Below are 17,935 nucleotides of genomic sequence, written 5' to 3' on the forward strand. Positions count from 1 at the left end.
TTTTAATGCTCCGTGCAGTCTGTGCAAACACTGAACACAAGAGACCGTGGGGAACTGGAATTTCTCATTTCAGGGCTTTTCTTTGTTCATCATCATAAAGCATTGTTATTAGGTGTTTAAAAAAAACCAAAAACATAAAACAAAAGTTATCTCTCTCTGTGGGGCAATATAATAAAAGTCATTGGATGCTATTTTTAACAGCCATAAAAGCACATGATTAATATAGAAAAAGTCATAATGACAAAGTGTGTCACAAAGAATGTCAGCATGGAGAGTGAGCCATTGAACTCAAGTGGGCTTACGGTCCTGGTGATCAATCCTGGCACGCCAGAGAACCCAACACAGCAACAGACTCCAGGACCCCTCTCTTTGACCAGTGTGAAATACCAGGTGGATCACAAGCCAGCTTCTCAGCTCCCCGCCCAAGAGAGCACAGGCCATGCTCCTGGGGAAATCCCTTACAAGGATCAGCAAGAAATGCAGAGAAATGGGTGCTTGCTAACTAGCAAGCCAAGAATGCACCACGATTCATATCATCTCCCTGTACCACTGTGACATGTGCCTTGGACCCTCAAATGATGAAAAAGAGGAGGCGGAGGGATGTCTCCATGGCTGCCCAAGGGTGAGAGCCTGTGGGGTCAGAATGACAGCAAGGAAACCAGACTGTACCCTCTCTTCCCCTGAGGACCCAAAATGAAGTTTGCACAAGATCCCAAGACGTTTTCTGCAGGACCCACCTCCACCCCAGCCCTGCAGGAATCCCACACATCTTGGTGTCCCATCTAATAGCACATTCCCTGAGGTTGAAACACCCAGAGGGAAACTGAAGAGGCTGTCAGTGGAGGGAGTGAAGCCAGGCTCCATATGGGGATCACCAGCTCCCAGTGGACCTGCCCAGCAGAGGCAGGCCCCAGCCATGTGAAGAGGGAGTTCCTTATGCAGCTCCCCTCTCCCCTAGCACCTGCAAACTCTCAGTGCACTCGGAGGTTCCTCTGTGATAAATACAACACATGATTCTACAGGAAGCTTGCCAGTCTCAATCTATATACCAATGACTCCCGAGAAACAGGAGAGTGTCAATCAAATCCAGTTTCATGGAAAACTTGAATGGAGACTGTAGAGTAAGAAGGCAGAAAAAAAGAAAAACAACAAACACGGTCTTGGCAAGCAAAAATACTTTTGACAGAGGTGACTGGCATCAAATGACTCCAAAGCAATTACATCCTCATTGCAGCCCAGAAATGACATTTGTGGAACAAGAGAGCCTTTTCTGCTCTTTACCTCCACTCCCTGGACCTTCAGTTTCATGTGGTCCTCTCTGGTCGTTTTCCCATCTTTCCTCTTTTTCCAGCAATACCCATCTTTCCTGTATTTCACTTTCTTCCTGTTGTAGAGTATCATTGAGCCATTCTGTGGTCTGGAAACAACAAATGGTTAAGTTACCAAGAGAACCAAGCAGAAGAAAAATTTATGAAGAAAGATATCGTAGACCAGTAAAAGTCTCTACAGAAAAGCAATATTCCACATTTGCTGGAACATAATTTTTCACCTTTTATTGCAGCTCCCTGGATTAACCATGTTTTATGGCCAGCCAAAATTTGCTTGTGGATTTGGTACCTAATGAATTAAATGTGTCAATGATAGGCTTAAAAAACATCCCCTTAGTAATACCCACCATCTAATCAGGATATACGATGTGGGGCCTGAGCTGTGCACTGAAAAGCAGAAAAAACAGAGAGAGAAAGCAAAAAGAGCCGGGGGTGTTGTGGCAGCCTGCAATATCTTATCTCTTGTAGAAAGATTTTCTACACATCTTTTAATCCATCACCCAGCATTAGGAAATAAATAAGTTTAAGGCAGACGCTAGATGACTATGTTAAGAACAGACCAATGGAAGAACTAGTCAGCGAAGCCAAATGTCCCTGATTCATTGCCTGCATTTAGATTACCGCGAGATACGAAAGAGCATCTTCGGTCCTTCTTCTCAAGCAAGCTAAGTACCTGATTCTTTCCCATTTGGGCTTCAGCTGTCAGAGGGCTCAGTACTGCCAGGTAAATTTGTCTATTCGGTCCACAACCACCCTATCTTAGGAAAATAGTTGCCTGCTTGCTAAATGCTGAGAGTGGGATGGCCGTTCTTGTGCCATTTAAAAAGAACAAACAAAAAAGCCTTGAATTTTCCTAAAAGACGTTATGCATCAACCACAGAGAACAGAGGATGTTTACTGACTCCTCCATAGTTGCAGAGGTCACATATTTTGGTTTGGAAACACCAAAGAGAGAAAGAACTAAACTCCCCTGGCAGCTGAAGGTGAGCTGAAGGTAATGGTAAACCCCTTCCAGAATAAAGTGCCAGCAGGTGTGGGCAGATCCAACCTTCAAGGAAGACTCCCCTGAAAGCTGCAGCACGTGACTTGCCTCCCCTTGGCCAGCTCCATGTCACTCTGCACCAGACCGCGCAGCACAAAGCGCTCCATCTTACTCCCAGCTGGGGTGAGAGTGCCACACATTAACAAGGCAAAGGAAGTGCCTTCTTCTAATGCAAGTCATCCTACTTCTCAGCTACAGCAGAGGTGAGAAAGTGAGCCAGCCAGCCTTCTCTGAGGCCTAGGGCAAGCGCCTCCATCCCCTTCTTTTCTTTTCCTTTGTACAATGGGCACAGAACATTGGCTATTGATGTCTTAATATTCCATTGTCTGTAGGAGGAAAAAAATCACTCCGGGGTGACAGCAGCTAATTGTGGTTCCCACCCAGCTGGGCTGTGTCATTCAGCAGCAAGGTGATGACTAAACAGCAATTCCACTGGAAATTATAGACTTTCAACAGCAACTCCCAACACTTCATTGTTTGCCGATCACGGGGCAATTGGTTTGTGTCAGTGTTGGTTTCCTCCCTGAGTCTGTGCCGACTAAAACAATCTGGAAACAGCTCCGTGCTCTTGTCACAACGCTGTCACCTGACGTATCTGTCTCGCACTTAAAAGTCTGCATTGAAAACCTGACAGTTATCTTCCATTTCTAAATGGCAGGTAGGCTCAAATATGAGGCCAATGATGGCTGCCTCTTCCACTCAGCGTGCTCTAGGTACTTGTACCTAATCTTCAGAGCACTGTGAGTCCTCCACTCACTAAGGGACCCATTCGAAGGGCTCCGAAGCCCAACTACTGTGCTTGGGCCACTGCCTAAGGAATAAGCAGAGGAATCCATCTGATCAAACAGAGGGGCTCTGCTTTTGCCTCGCCCTCTCCAAACAGGAACGAAGACACACCTGAGAGTGCTGCAGGGACCCCTTGGCCCTAGAAAACTCATCCGTTGAAGCAGACTCAATATTCATCCAATCCAGCTTCTTTCGAGCTAAGACAGGAATGCAGTTTGCTCCATCCTCTTGCCCTTTCTAAACATGGTCAATGAACCTCAGCAGCATCCTCAGGCCGGCTGTTCCCGGAACGTAACCGGTATGACCAAGAGAGGGTGGACTCCCCAAACCATCACATCCACAGTCAGAATCACAACTGCACCCACCCAAGGAAACCCATCTTCCTCTGGTGACCCACCCTCTGCATTCTGAGGATGCAAGAACGGCCCTATCATCTGACACTTTTAGCAAGACGTAATCCCAAGGGAGCAGAAGTGTCCAACGTAAATGGCCTTAATAAATGGAATCATCATTTTAACTTGCAATAATGAGCAACCTAATAGTGTTTAATCCACCACTCTGATTTTATTAGAACTTGCCTCTGCTCTGCATGATGGGGGAAGGTCCCTCCCTCCACAGTTCACAGGTCCAAGGACGGCAAAGGGAAAGCCAGAGGGCTGCAGAAGGACCCACGCGCCCCGCGATGTGAAGAAAATGAACCTGTTCTGCCATCCCAGAATACAATCGAGAGCAAGCAGAGCTGCTGGGAAGAGATGTGAGGGAGGAGGGGGGATTGGAGTGCTGCTCTGGGAGGAAGGAGATGTGGGCCTGGCCCCACTAGAGGGGCCCATGGTGGGGGCTTTAGTGCCTTTCAGGACAGCTCAAAAGCGCGCACCGCCTGAGAACAGCAGGGAAATGGAAACGGAGTTGAGGACAGAGGGTAAGGGCGACCGCAAGGAGAAGGCACGGAAGTCCTGTCACCACTTAATAATGCCACCAACTCCCAGTTAGTGCTCTGCTGGGCAGAGCAGGCCACATGCGTGTCTGCATCTAGTCTGCATCTATATCTACCTACATCTATACCTATGCCTACATCTTCATCTACGTCTACATCTATAGCCATCATCCGCACACAGCAACCCTATGAGATAGTATTATTATCATTCCCAACATATAGATGAGGAAATCAAGCCTTTCTAGCGAGATAGTGTCTAAGCAGCATTCACTCACAGTCAGTCTGTGAGTCTCTCTGGAGACTCCAGAACCTCCCCCGAGGCTACTGGTTTAGCATAGACTGTGGGGCCAGTCCAGGTTTGAATCCCAGTTCTGCTCTCCTGGCTGAGTGGTCATTAATGCCCTGAAAGCACCTCTCACCCAGTGGATGGGGACTTGGTAGGTAAGTTTCTGGCTTCCTTGTTCCACGGTTGGGATAGCTCTGAGGCATTCCCAGGCCTCCCCACCGTATGGTTAGGTGCTCTGGGTGCTCTGTATGGTCTCCCAGAGCAGAGCTCCAGTTGCCCACAGTGGTGACTTGCTGGGAAAAAGCACCCTTTACTTGTATTTCTCCCTTTCCTCTCTCACTTTCACACTCCCTTACTGGAGTTGCTTGGGATCACCTCTCAAATAAACTGCTTGTACCCAAATCTTCATCTCAGGCTCTCCTTCTGGGAGAAGCCAAACTAAGCCAAATAGCCTAAGAGAGCCTTGGGAAACAATCTGAGACCTCCATTGCAGCAGTGAGAGGAACATCAAGGAAAAAACTGGGAGCTTCATTCTAACCATGGAGGCATCTAGCCAAGAAACCTATCATCTAAGAAACTAACAGCTAGCAAAACCAATAATGTCCAGTGCAATATGGTAAAAAGATCATGGGATCAATGGAAAAAGTACTTCAGATTATAAAAGTAAATAAAAAGATATAAAATTAAGATACATAATCAATAGTTTATATATATATACACACACACACACACACACACACACACGCTTACATAACAGCTATATACATGTTTGTGTGTGTCATATACACACACACATGTACAAGCACACAAATAAAACAGATGGAAGGAATGATGGAAGACTCCACTTACCAAACAGAAAAAGAAAATAAAATAACTAGGTATAAACTTAATAAGAAATTCCCAACACCTAAGAGGAAAATGTATAAAAATCTAAAAGACACAAAAGTAGGTTTCAATAAATGCAAAAACATAACATGTTCTTGGTTAGGAAGAGTTAAGATCATAAAAATGTCAATCTTCCCAAAGTTAATTTGTAAATATAAAGTAATGACAATGAGAATCCCACCAGGATGTTTTTTTGGATCTAGGAAAATTTATTATAAAATGTATAGGAAGGAAAAAATACCAAGAATAGCCAGAAAACTCCAATAAAGAACACCAAGGTATACAGGCCAGCCATATCAACTATTAACACTTCTATAAAGCTCTGTATTTTAAAAAGCATGGAATTGACATAAAAATAAAGAGACCAATGGAACAGAATAGAAAATCCAGAAATATTCCCACTTACAAATTTAGTATACAATAAAGGAAATATCTCAACTCAGTTGGGGAGAGGGGGTTGACTTTTTAGTAAGTAATATTGGGATAACTGGCTAGGCATATGGAAAAAAGAGAAAATTGGATCTGACCCTCACACCATACAGAAGGATAAATTTCAATGGGACAGAGATTTAAAGGTAGTAAATAAAATCATACATACTCTAGAAGAAAATATAGGTAAATTTCTCTATAACCTGAAAGTGAAGAAAACTTTCCTAATCATGATTAAAAATCCAATAACAATGTGTGAAAGACAGGTGCATCTGATCACATAAAGATAAAACTGCCAGACTGTTTTCCAAAGTGGCTGCACCATTTTACATTCCCACTAGAAATGCATGAGGGTTCCAGTGTCTCCACATCCTCCCCAACCTTTGGCATTGCCTGTCTTTTGGATCATAGCCATCCTAGTGGGTGTGCGGTAGGGTTTTAATTTGCATTTCCCTAATGACTAATGATGTTAAGCATCTTTTCATGTTCTTATTAGCTATTCATATAATTTCTTTGGTGAAATGTCTACTTGAATCTTTTGCCCATTTTTAATTGAGTTGTTTGGCTTCTTCTTTTTGAGTTGTAACGTTATTGACATAAAATCTGGATTCAAGTCCTTTACCAGATATATGATTTGTAAATATTTTCTCCCAGTCCATGACTTTTCTTTTTCTTACTCATTCCTTTTAAAGAGAAAAAGGTTTCAATTTTGGTAAAGTCCAATTTATCAATTTTTTCTTTTATGAATCATGCTTGTAGATATCGTCATACCTCAAAACTTTTTGCCTGACCCAAGATCACAAAAATCCTCTCTTGTGCTTTTTTCTAAGAGTTTCATAGTTTTAGCTCTTACATTTAAGTCTATGATGTATTTTGAGTTAATTTTTGTGTATAGTGTCAAGTAAGGGTGTAAGGTGATTTTTGGCACATGGATATCCAATTATGCCAGTACTGTTTGTTTTGTTTAAAAAAATTTTTTAAAGCATTCATTCCCCTACCCCCGAATTTCTCTTGCATCTTTGTTGAAAATACATTGACCATAAACATAAGGCTCCATTTCTGGACTTCATATCCTGTGTATTTTCTGTCCTGATGACGACACTATGTTGTCTCGGCTGCTGCAGCCTTAGAGCAAGTTTCGCAGTCACAGACTATAAGTCCTCCAACTTTGTTCTTATTTTTCAAAATTGTTTTGGCTCTTCTAGGTCCTTTGTATTTCCGTATAAATTTTGAGATCAGTTTGACAATTTCTGCAGCAACAATAACAAAAGCCTCTGGGATTCCAAGAGGGATCGCGTTGAATCCAGGAATCGATTTGGACAGAACCGCCATCTTCACAATATTGATCTTCCAATCGCTTTCACTCACAGAAGATGGAATGTCTCTCCACTTACGTAAATCTTTAATTTCTCTCAAGTAAGACTTTGTAGTACAGGTTTTACACTTTGTAAATTAAATTTATCTAAGTACTTTATTCTTTTTTATGCTATTGTGAATGGAATTTTTTTCTTAACTTCAGTTTTGGATTATTCTTTTCCACTATATATAAATACAACTGATTTTTGTATATTGACCTTGTATCCTATGACCTCGCTAAACTCATTTATTCTAGTAATTTATTTTTGTAGATTCTTTGGGAACTTCTACATATACAATCAAGTCACCTGTGAGTAAAATAGTTTCACTTCTTCCTTTTCATTCTAGATGCCTTTTATTTCTTTCTCCTGCCTTATTGCACTGGCCAGAACCTCTGGTACAACGTTAAATAGAAATGGTGAGACTAAACACCCTTGTTCCTCATCTTAGGGGAAAAACATTCAGTTTCACTATTAAGTATGATATGAGCTGCACTGAAGACTTAAAATCATGTGAAAAAGACTAAAGAATCAACTTGAAGAGGCTCCCCAAAAAAGATGGCACAATTTGAGCATCAATAAGAATAGTAACTGCAGGGGCCAGCCCTGTGGCTGAGTGGTTAAAGTTCCACATGCTCTCTTTGGCAGCCCGGGTTTGCAGGTTCAGATCCTGGGTGTGGACCTACTCCACTCGATAGCCATGCTGTGGAGGCATCCCACATAAAAAATAGAGGAAGTTTGGCACAGATGTTAGCTCAGGGCTAATCTTCCTCAAGCAAAAAAAAGAGGAAGATTGGCAGCAGATGTTAGCTCAGGGCAAATCATCCTCACCAAAAAAAAAAAAGAATAGTAACTGCAATGGATTAAAATACATTAAATATATTTAAACCCATAAGTTCATAATGATCCTAAAGCACACAAACAAAAAAATTAATTGATCATTGTTGGAGGATGCTAGTGACCTAGTACATTATTTTGAAAACTAAAAATCAGAAGGAAGAATCAGGCATTTATCCCACTTCCTATACAAACTGTTCCTTTGAATTAGCAAATAGCAAAAGAGAGGACTTTCTCTGTAAAAGTATTCCAGCCAATAAGTGAACAAGAAGTGAGAGAATTAAAATATCACCATTTTGCAACCCCTAATTAATTAATGGATCATCAACAGTGACTGACATCACAAAAGAGAGACAACCAGATAGTCTGTGTCCCTGATGGAAGAACATTTATCTGTAGCAAGAAAAAAAAGGAGCTTGAAATTATTCAGGCCTCTTGATCTAACTACCACTTTATAAGATCCACAGAGGGCAGAAGAACACAGTAACGCACCCCATGGGAATACAGTCAGCAAAATCCAGACTGCAGGAAACTCTACAGAACAAATGACCTGGAGTCTTCAACAAATTCAATGAGAAAGAGAGTAGGAGGTTGCTGGAGTGGGAATATACAGACTAAAAGACGTAAGGAGATGTATCGACCAGTCGCGATATGTAGACCTTACGTAGATACTGAGCCAAACAAACTGTGAAAAACAACATGGCATCTGTGAAACAAGTGTAATTTTGAATAGTGACTGGATATTTAATGATATTTAGAATTATTATTAATTTTTAAGAGTGATCATTGTAGTGCAGAACTATTTTTTAAAAAGAGACTATATTTTAGAGATAACATACTGAAACATTTACAAATGAAATTATACAATGTCTAAGATACCCTTCAAAATAATGTGTATGGGGAGGTGGATGAAACAAGACTGGCAACATGTTGGCTATAGTTGAAAATGAATGGTGTGTATAACAGAGTTCATTATACCAGTTTGTCTATATTTGTAGATGTTTGAAATTTTCCATAATAAGAAGTTTTTAAAAAGAAGATGATCCTGGGATTTGGAGCAAGCTCCAAGTTACATCTTAAAATTTGGCTCACCTCCTTATGAGCTGTGTAACCTTGAACAAATTACTTGATCTCTCTGTTGTAGTAGATGTAATGTATGCTTGGTGCCCAGCATGCTGACTGCCATATAATACATGTTCTTCATGACTAATAATAACAAGCTTGGCCCCTTCTTGTAGGGTTCCCTGCAAGGAACAATGATGGAAGGACTTAGGGAGTAACGAAATAGCACGTTGTTGGGGACAGCTGGAAAATCCACCCCTGGGAGAGGCCATTCCTGAACACTTGAGGCATACACACTCATCCACCACTTTAGGGTGTGATATATTTTGGTAGATAGAAAACGATTGCTAACTGAAGATCAGAGGAGTAATGTGTTCATTTCCAGGACCCAATAACCACCTAGAATTCCATGCAGACAACTGAGACCCAGCCTGCCACCCCAGAGCTCTGCGGACTTCCTCGGGTACTAGTCCCTTGTCAGCCTATTCCCCTGGCCTGGCCTCGAGGCAGCAGGCTTTGTGCATAAGCTCTGTTCTGGTTGACCAGCTATTGCTCCATTGAATTCATAAGATCTGTCCTTGTAGCTTCTCCTGGAGAACAGATGACATCCTCGTTCCTAGCAGGACTCCAGGAACAATATCTGGATGGCTTCTAAACAATGAACATCTCCAAGAATTTCCCCTTTTCCAACTGGAACTCAAACCTGGGCAGGCTCCTCCTTTTTACCCCCTTTCTCTTCAGTGCATTTGGTCTCACTCCTCCAGCCACAAGACACATGGAAGGGCCTGGATAGAGGGAAATGAAGTTTTTGCACTTCCAACAGCCTCCAAGCTCCGACCCCAAATGTAAAACAGACTCCTGCGACAAGGCACACACCGCAGTGTCCTAGAGCCGTGGATGCATTCCTGAGGCCAGTGCTAAATCTCCGTTCCATCGGGCAGTTAGAAAATGAGAAATGCCACTCTTAATTGCAGCTTACATATTTTATGTATCCACACCTTTCTTTCTGATCTTTCCAACACGGAATGACCTGATTTAAATGCACCATTAGAAGTACACGGCCTGGTCCAAAATGTCAATAATAAGCATGACAACAATTCTATGACAACAACAAGAGCCTCCATTTGTCAAGCATTTATAGTGTGTCAGACACAGGGTAAAGTCCTTTACACCCAGCTCTCATTCTAATCCCACAACAGCTTTAGTAGGTGGGGATTGTTATCCTTGTTTTACAGATGAGAAGATTTGGGGCACAGAGAAGAGAAGTAACTTCCTCAAGGTCACATAGCTGGTAAGGGCAGAATCAGTGAACCACTCCACTGCATCCCTTCCTGGTGTCTTGCTACAAATTCCTGGCACATCCCAGGTACCCTCTCCTCTTCCCTAGTAGCAAAAATCAAGGGCACTTTCAGAGCCCATGGGAACCGCCCACAGCAGAACATTTCATATAAAGGAAGGATCATTTGAGCCTGATTTAATTGTTCCTATAGTTCTTCCTTTTGTTGCAAAAGAAGGAAAGAAATCTGGAAAAGGAATGTCTTCCCTGCTTATCGCCCTCACACACAGACCCAGCGAGACTGGTAATTGATGGCCAGAGCATAGCAAGGTTGATAGGACACCAAATGGAGCCCCAAGAAGCCACCACAACTGCCCAGATCTTACAGGCAGAGGCTGGTTTATTAACGTTCAACCTGGCATTTTCTTCTAACTTGTTTATAGAGTCTTCAAGATTTGGGGGACTAAGAACAAGAAAGCTGGTGGGGAGCATTCTGTGTCCTCCCCTGCCCCACCCCAGTCTGGCCACTTCGAGCTATTTACGGAAACATAGGGAAGAAGGGCTGTCAGGCCTAGCCCAGGCTGCAATCTGCCAGATATGAAAACCAATTGCTTTTCATAATAAATTCCAGCTGGAGCCATAGAAATAATAGGGATGAGGAGAAGGTAACACCAATTTGCTTTATTTGATTAGCTCCTTCTTGGGTGGTCCAACCCTGGCTTCTTTTCATTAAAATAAGGGCAAATTGAAAATCGTAAAAGAGGCTTTCTTATCAGGGAACAAACGACTGGGTAGACTCAGATGCCTAAAAGCCCCCCATAAGCCTTGAGACGTCAGCCACTGTGCCTGCTCGTGCTGTTTTAGGCGAGCAGATCCCGAGGACTCCTCCGCGCCTGTTTTCACTTTCACGAGTAAACGCAGAAACAGCCCTGGCGCTATCCAGCAGCAAGTGCTGAACCTAGTCAGTCGCCATCAGACCTCACCACAACCCCATGAGGAAAGCCCAGCCCGCACGCCACGAAAGGGGAACCCCCAGGCAGGCGAGGACCTAGATTCTCATCTCCAAGGGCCAGGATATCTTTGTGGGGGATTGAAAGCAGGATGAGGGGCAGCTCAAGCTTCCAGAATGCAGAGGCAGAAGCCAATGTGCATTTCTCAAGGATCATTAAACGCAGGCTGCTAACCATAATTTTGTTCCTTTAAATCATTGCTGGAGGTCACTGAAAAGAAAAGCCTGCCCAGATGAAGACATGGTAATGACCAGGAATCGCTCCAGGGCAGGTCTGCAGGGACTCATCAACGGCTCCTTTCCTAGAGCTCCCAGGACACTCAGCTTAAAGTTCTATTATGACATCCAGTGATTTATTCAATTAATATTTATTGAGCAGGTATTATGGGCCAGGCATTCATGTATGGCCCTCCAGATGCTGTCGTGAACAGAGGGTCCAAAGCCTTGCCTTTGTAAATCTCCTGGTCCTCTGGGAGGAAGAGGCCCGCCCTTGCAGGCCAGGAGCTAGAGGAAGGGACGGAAGCACACAGGGGCCTGCAGGAGACCATGCTCTGGTGGGGAGAACAGGAGACAAGAAGTGAACATATTCTATATGGCGCTGACGTGGCGACAGGCAGCTGTGAGACCTCTCCCTGGACATAGCATCTGAACGGAAGCCTCGGCGGAGGCAAGGGCACCCTGGGAAGGCTCCCAAGGAAAGAGCTTTCCAGTAGAGACAGCAGCAAGTCAGCAGCCTGAGAAATATGCTTGGGGTGTGGCTAGAGGGTAGAGAGAAGTGGGGGTGCGGGCAAAAGATGAGGCTTTGACGAGAACAGGCCAGGCCCAGTTAGGGGGGTCTTGAACGAGGGTAGATTTTGTTCTGAGTGTGATGAAAAACACCAATTAACCAGGTAATACAATTGTGTTAACTGCCATGAAGAGGAAGTGAGGAGTCTAGATTTCAATGCAAGTGTGACACAAGACAACATAAATTAACTCCATAAATGCAACTTTGGAAAATGCAATGAAGAAAAAGCACAGGGTACACAAGAGGATATCATAGGGAGGCTGTGTCTAGGTTGGGGCAGCGAAGTTACAACCCACAACCCCCAGCCCCTCACCCCCTCTGAGAATTCTGAACTTCACCCTCATGGGGACAGGAAGCAGCTGGAGGTTCTTAAGCAGCGAAGCGGGGTTATCATCAGACTTGGTGTGTCTGGCTCACTCACACTGTGGCTTGTTCTTGTGCCTCCCCCACCTGTCATAAGAACTTGTAAACAGTAAACACTCGGTAAATGCCCATCAAATGAGTGAGTTAATCAAGCAACTCAGTGACTGGAACAAAGGAAATCCTCTCTTTTCTTGAAAATAAAACAAAAAATATCACTTACATTTAAAGTGTTTGATTAATGAACAAGCAAAGAAGAAAGGTGAGAGAGAATAAATGGTATCCCCTTTCTTTGGATTCAGTACTACTGGAAAGAAAGAGAACCTTCTATTCCTGCCACTCAGTGCAGCCCAGGCTGCAGGAGCCTGAGCCCCGTGGAGCACAAAGGGCATTGCTCAAATGCCACCCTGCGTCTGGGTCACATCAATCCCACCGACACCTCATTTGGCCAAAATCTGTGTCCTAAACAGAGCCTGGCACTTCCACAGACCCTCACTTGTCATTTTCCAACACCAATATTTTATTAATAATCCAATGTAAATCTGAGAGAAAATTAATGTGTCATCTCCTAGCAGGAAGGACTAAACATCTCAATGTGATGGTCTGTTAGAGTTGTCATTTATCATTAGCATGCAATTCAAGGCGAGCTCCCCACATTCTGGTGGGAGCTTTCGAGACAATGAATCTCTGGGAATTAGCTTCTGGTCCAATTACTCCTGTTTTTCCCCCCACCTACCTAAGAGATAAATTCTGTCTCAGTGGGAGGAAGAAAAAAGAAGAAAAGGGGAGGAGGGAGTTTGCTCTTCTCCTTCCTGGTTGAAATCAATTTCTCTCAAGGAGACAAGGCAATATTCATTTTGTGAGAGGGAATAAGGCTATACACTAAAGGCCAATAAATGAAGCCGTTCTGATGAAAACTTCCTCAACTCAAATGCAGGGGAACCTCTTAATGGGTTTTGTTCTTCTTTTCCATAATCCATAACTAGTAAGAGAAAGATGGGCAGCGAGAAGATACCACCGGGGGGGGGAGGGGGGGGCAGGGATGTAAACGTCAGGCAGGGCCACCTTCCAGGTAGACCCAAAGAGGTCACTGCCAATGTTGGTCTCTCTCTCCACCCAACACATGTTTCCCATGGCCCCCTCCATGCAGGCACGACTGAAGGCTCTGCAGATGCAAAACTACACCGACAGACATGTCCTTGCCCTCAGGGAGCTTACAGCCTAGCAAAGAAACCCATCAAAAAACAAATAACTAATAACATATAAGTGCTATAAAGAAAATCGCCCAAGATAGGAACTCTATGCATTAAAATAGAATTGTTTTGTCTAGTAACTTTCTTTTTTTAATCTTTAGTGGAAAACATAAAAATTCACTCTGGAATAACTAATGCTTCTGGTTCCAAAGAAAATAGGATAATTGGGATGAATGGCAGCTTCTAGAAACAGATGTCAGTTTTTCTTGGTCAGTGGGAACCAGCCATAAGTACCTGGGAGGCCCAGCGGGAGCCCTGCCCAGGCTGACCCCGCCACCCAGCACAGGCATGGCCATGCCCGTGGGTGTCCAGGGTACCTTGGCTCAGCCACCATGAATGGCACCCAGGGAGACCATCCCTGCACATGCTAGTTAGCCACATTGTGTCCTCTAGCCCTACAGCCAACTTCAGCCAGCAGGCCTGGGGCAAAGGGCTGGAAGGCTCTGGATGGGGAAAGAGCACTCAGACCAGGAGTCCCTCAACAGGCTCTGCTCCCTCTGTTGGGCCCACCACCATGGGGAGGTGTCTCCCCACAATGCTGGACCCCCACCGTCCTCTGCCCACACTGCCACACTATGTGTGTCCCCATCATGACACTCAGCAGGCTGAGCTGTCCCTGCTCCTGTAGCCTCATGAGGACAGGGCCCCTGCTTGTTTTGTTTGAGCTAAGAGGATGCTCTCCTTTAATCTGCACAACCTCATTAGGTAGCTGCTATTAGTTTCTAGTTTCTCAGTGGTAGAACCATGCCCCAGAGTTGACAAATGCCTCAAGGTCACAGAGCTGCTGAGCAGAGCCTGAACATAGCCCCTGGCCTGTCTATCTGATGCAGAGGGGAGCTATCACTGCCTCTCCCACCTCCATCTCATGACTTTGGAGTCACACATTGGCTTTGACGGAAAATCCCACACCACACACGCATTAACTGAGTACATGACGAGTGCTAGGACCCCAAGATGCTGAGATACAGCCCACCCTGCCAGCTTGTCTGCTTCCTTTCTCTCTCTCCTATAGCCCTTCCTGTCCAGACCTGGTCTAGATGGCTTTTGGTTACTTCCCAACTTCAAACTCACCATCACAGGGCAAACACCTTGCCTGGGAAGACCCCTCAAAGGCTCTGAGCAGAGGCTGCTTGTCTCACCCAGGGAGAGGGATCTACGGGGAGCTCTCTTTTGATGTGCAGACTCGAGTGCACCCCAAGTTGGGAGCCCTTTTTGCCATGTGACCAAATCTGCCTCCTCCTTTTGCATGCAGGCACCTGGGGACATAGCGACGGTTCCTGTTCTGCTTGCCACGACCCAGGCATTGAAGGGTCCCCCCACACTGGCTGCTGACGGCTCCTACCAGCCGTGGGCATGGAGCTGAGTCATTCTGAGCTCGGGAGAGGGACCTTCGAGAAGGAAACGCACTGTCTGCTCACCATAGGACAGGCCTTGGTAGCCTGAGCCCTCAGCTCGTAGAGAAGCACGGTTCTCCGTGCATAACTGGTGTGGCGCCCAGGGGCTGTGTCCTGAAATCAGCTCAGCTGCCCTTCACCTGGGCCAAGAAATGATGATTTCTCCCCTGTCTCTCAGGCCTTGGCTCCAGGCCTCCACCCAAGGCCAGGACCTGTGCCCATCACCTCCATCTTGACCCAAACGAAGATTTTCTCCCACATGCAAGACTGAAAACCCCAGCAAACACTGCCAGGATTAGTAACAGAATCCGAGAAATGACCTTTGGTGCAGACGGAGGGGTGATGTGGCAGAAGGATGCAGGGGGATGTTCCAGATGGCAGGAGACAGCCGGGGAAGGAGGTTTCCACGAGGAATGAGGAACGTGGCCTAGAGGGCTGCAGAGAAGCAGGGTCAGCCCAGAGGAGGAGCCCTCAGGGCAGGAGCATGGAGCTGAGTAACTGGGGGCTGGGGGGAAGGGCGTGGGGAGGGCGAGGGTGGGGAGGGAGGGCATGGAGTCAGAGCTGGGAGCACCAGTTTCCCTCAAAGACTCTTTCCTTCCCCCCGCCACTCGTCTCTGGCCCCAACCCTCATTCCTGCTTCCCAGAAGCTCCTTTAAGTGGCAAGGACTCCTTCAGTTTTCCAGGTGGGCTCTGCAACCCAAGTCCAAAGAATGGGGCTGGGAGTCATTAAGCTGCTACTTCCAACCAGAGCTTTGGGGCCACGAGAGGATGGGGCAATGCTTTCCCCAGGTCGAGGGGGAGGGGAGCCAGGAACCCTCCTGAGTGCCCAGCACTAGCTCTGGAATCTTCTATGGACGCACAAGCCTCTGCTCCCTCGACCTGGCTGCACAGGGAGGATGTCCCCCGATGAGACTGATGCTTGGGCCCTGAAGTTGAAGGACCCTGGGAATTCTCCACCAGGGCCTCAAAGGGCCATTCTTTGGGCCCCAACCAGCCCAAAGTTTCCAAAGGAACTATTTGGATGAGAGTAAGGAGAATCAGGCCCCACATCCTTAGTGATGGTTATCTGTGGCCCCTAGGACTTCAGGAGAGTCCGTTTTCTTCCTTTATCTACCTGTATTTCCAATTTTTCTATAATGAACATAAGCGGTTTTATAATAAGAGAAATTCTCTGTCCCTGAAAAGTTGAAATCAGGTTTGTGTCAGCCGATTCCTGCCCCCTCCAGGCCCACACTCCTGCCTTCCTCTCCCCTCCGCTTCGTTACCCCACCCAGGGAACCTGAGTCCCAGTCCTCTGCTCCTCGCTTTGGCATCTGCAGGCCCTGGCTCATCGTCTGGCACTTGAGGGTTTCCCATGGTTACTTTTACCTGCCCAGTTCCCTGAGAACAGGGACCATGTTTTACAAGTCTCTACAGACTTGCAAAAAGTCCCAGTGTGCAAGCGTCAGGCTGTCACATGATGACCATGGAATGAACGGGGCCATGATGCTTGACTACTGACAACCCCCGTGTCCCCGTCCCCTGCTCTCACCTCCTGCCTCTGATGTGCTCTGCCTTCTCAGCTCCAGACCCATGTGATGCCCACCCTGGGGCAGAGCCTCACCACCCCCTCCAGACACTGTGAGAGCCACCCCTTCACCTGTCCAGGGTGACCTTCCCCACACTCAGGGACACTCTTCCCAACTCACACGCTTTTAGTGCCACTGTGAACAGTGCTTAGTCGGGCATCCAAAGGCTTCCACCCACTGGGCTCAGCCTACTTTGCTGCACTTTCCAAACATGGCCTTAAGCCCCAGTGATGCAGTCCCACTGGGTCACCTGCACAACGTGTGCCCTCAGGCCTCCATGTCACTGTGCAAGGTGTCACCTTATCCCCAAAGTCCCTTTCTTCCTTCCCCGGACAAAGTCCAAAATCTTGGCCGATTCTTCAAGATCTATCTCAAATGCTACTTCTCCCACCTCCCTGCTCTCATCAGCATGGAGTTAAATATTGCCTCCTCAACGCCCCAATAGCGTGACATGGGCCCCTCAGGCTGGGCTCTCCCTGCATTAGCCCTTGTTTCATTCTAGTTAGTTCTACATGTCTGCCTCCCCAGAAGGCTGGAAACCTTGGGCAGGAGCCATATCCCTTTATGTAGGGGTCTTCTACAGACCTAGAAGGTCTTAACTATGGTCAGTCTCCAAAAATATTTCTGATGGGTTCCTAACTGGGCCTGCGAGCAGAGCTGATCTGTAGGGGGCCTCCTTGAACGCCATTAGGAGCCAATATGTACTGAACGTCTGGAACTGAGGTGAGGGCTTACATGCATGAACCGGTTTGATTTATGCAATGACCCTTTGCAATAGGGGATACTGTCCTTCCCCTTCACAGACAGAGCCACCGAGGCTCGGAGGTAAGACAACTTGCCCAAGTCCACACAGAAGTTACAGATGACACCAGGATTCCCGTGCAGGTAGGTCTCACTCCAGGCACACGTTTTGACCACTGTCCTGTGCTGCCTCCCTCAGAGGATGGTTATGACATGCACAGAAACTCAAAATGCCAACAACCAAACATCAGAGTGCTAGGAAAGCCTCTAGCTGCCAGCGGAGGCTGTTCGAATACCTCAAATTCCCCTCTGGCTAAATCCCCCCAAGGCGCACGCATATGCTCCCCAGATGGAAATGCATAATCCAGACTCTTCAAAGCACTCTCGGCACCACTCTCATGTTGCAGGGCTGCATCATCAGGGGGATTCGTCTCTGACTTTCATTAATTATAACGTGAATTGTGCTGAAGGTGTTTTGGTCAATAGAGACCTCTTCGCCTCCTCTCTCCAGAGCTCATAAATCAGAGCCCTATGGTCTAACAGCCATGATGTTCCCCTAATCATGTTACTGCAATATTAATAAGGCTGTTTAATGCAACCAGT

At 46.0% G+C, this 17,935-nt stretch overlaps 1 protein-coding gene across 42 annotated transcripts in view; it reads right to left on the reverse strand.

Annotated features, from left to right (window-relative positions):
- Window positions 1-17,935, reverse strand: part of CAMTA1 (calmodulin binding transcription activator 1) — an 853,189-nt gene that overhangs the window by 438,702 nt on the left and 396,552 nt on the right. For all 42 annotated transcript variants that reach the window (XM_070610969.1, XM_070610946.1, XM_070610968.1 and 39 more), the window contains one exon: window positions 1,282-1,417. In XM_070610969.1, coding sequence (XP_070467070.1) covers window positions 1,282-1,417 — 136 coding nt within the window. The remainder of the gene's footprint in view (window positions 1-1,281; window positions 1,418-17,935) is intronic.

The sequence above is a fragment of the Equus przewalskii genome, chromosome 2, assembly GCF_037783145.1.
Source record: "Equus przewalskii isolate Varuska chromosome 2, EquPr2, whole genome shotgun sequence".
In the NCBI taxonomy this organism is placed as follows: Eukaryota; Metazoa; Chordata; class Mammalia; order Perissodactyla; family Equidae; genus Equus; species Equus przewalskii.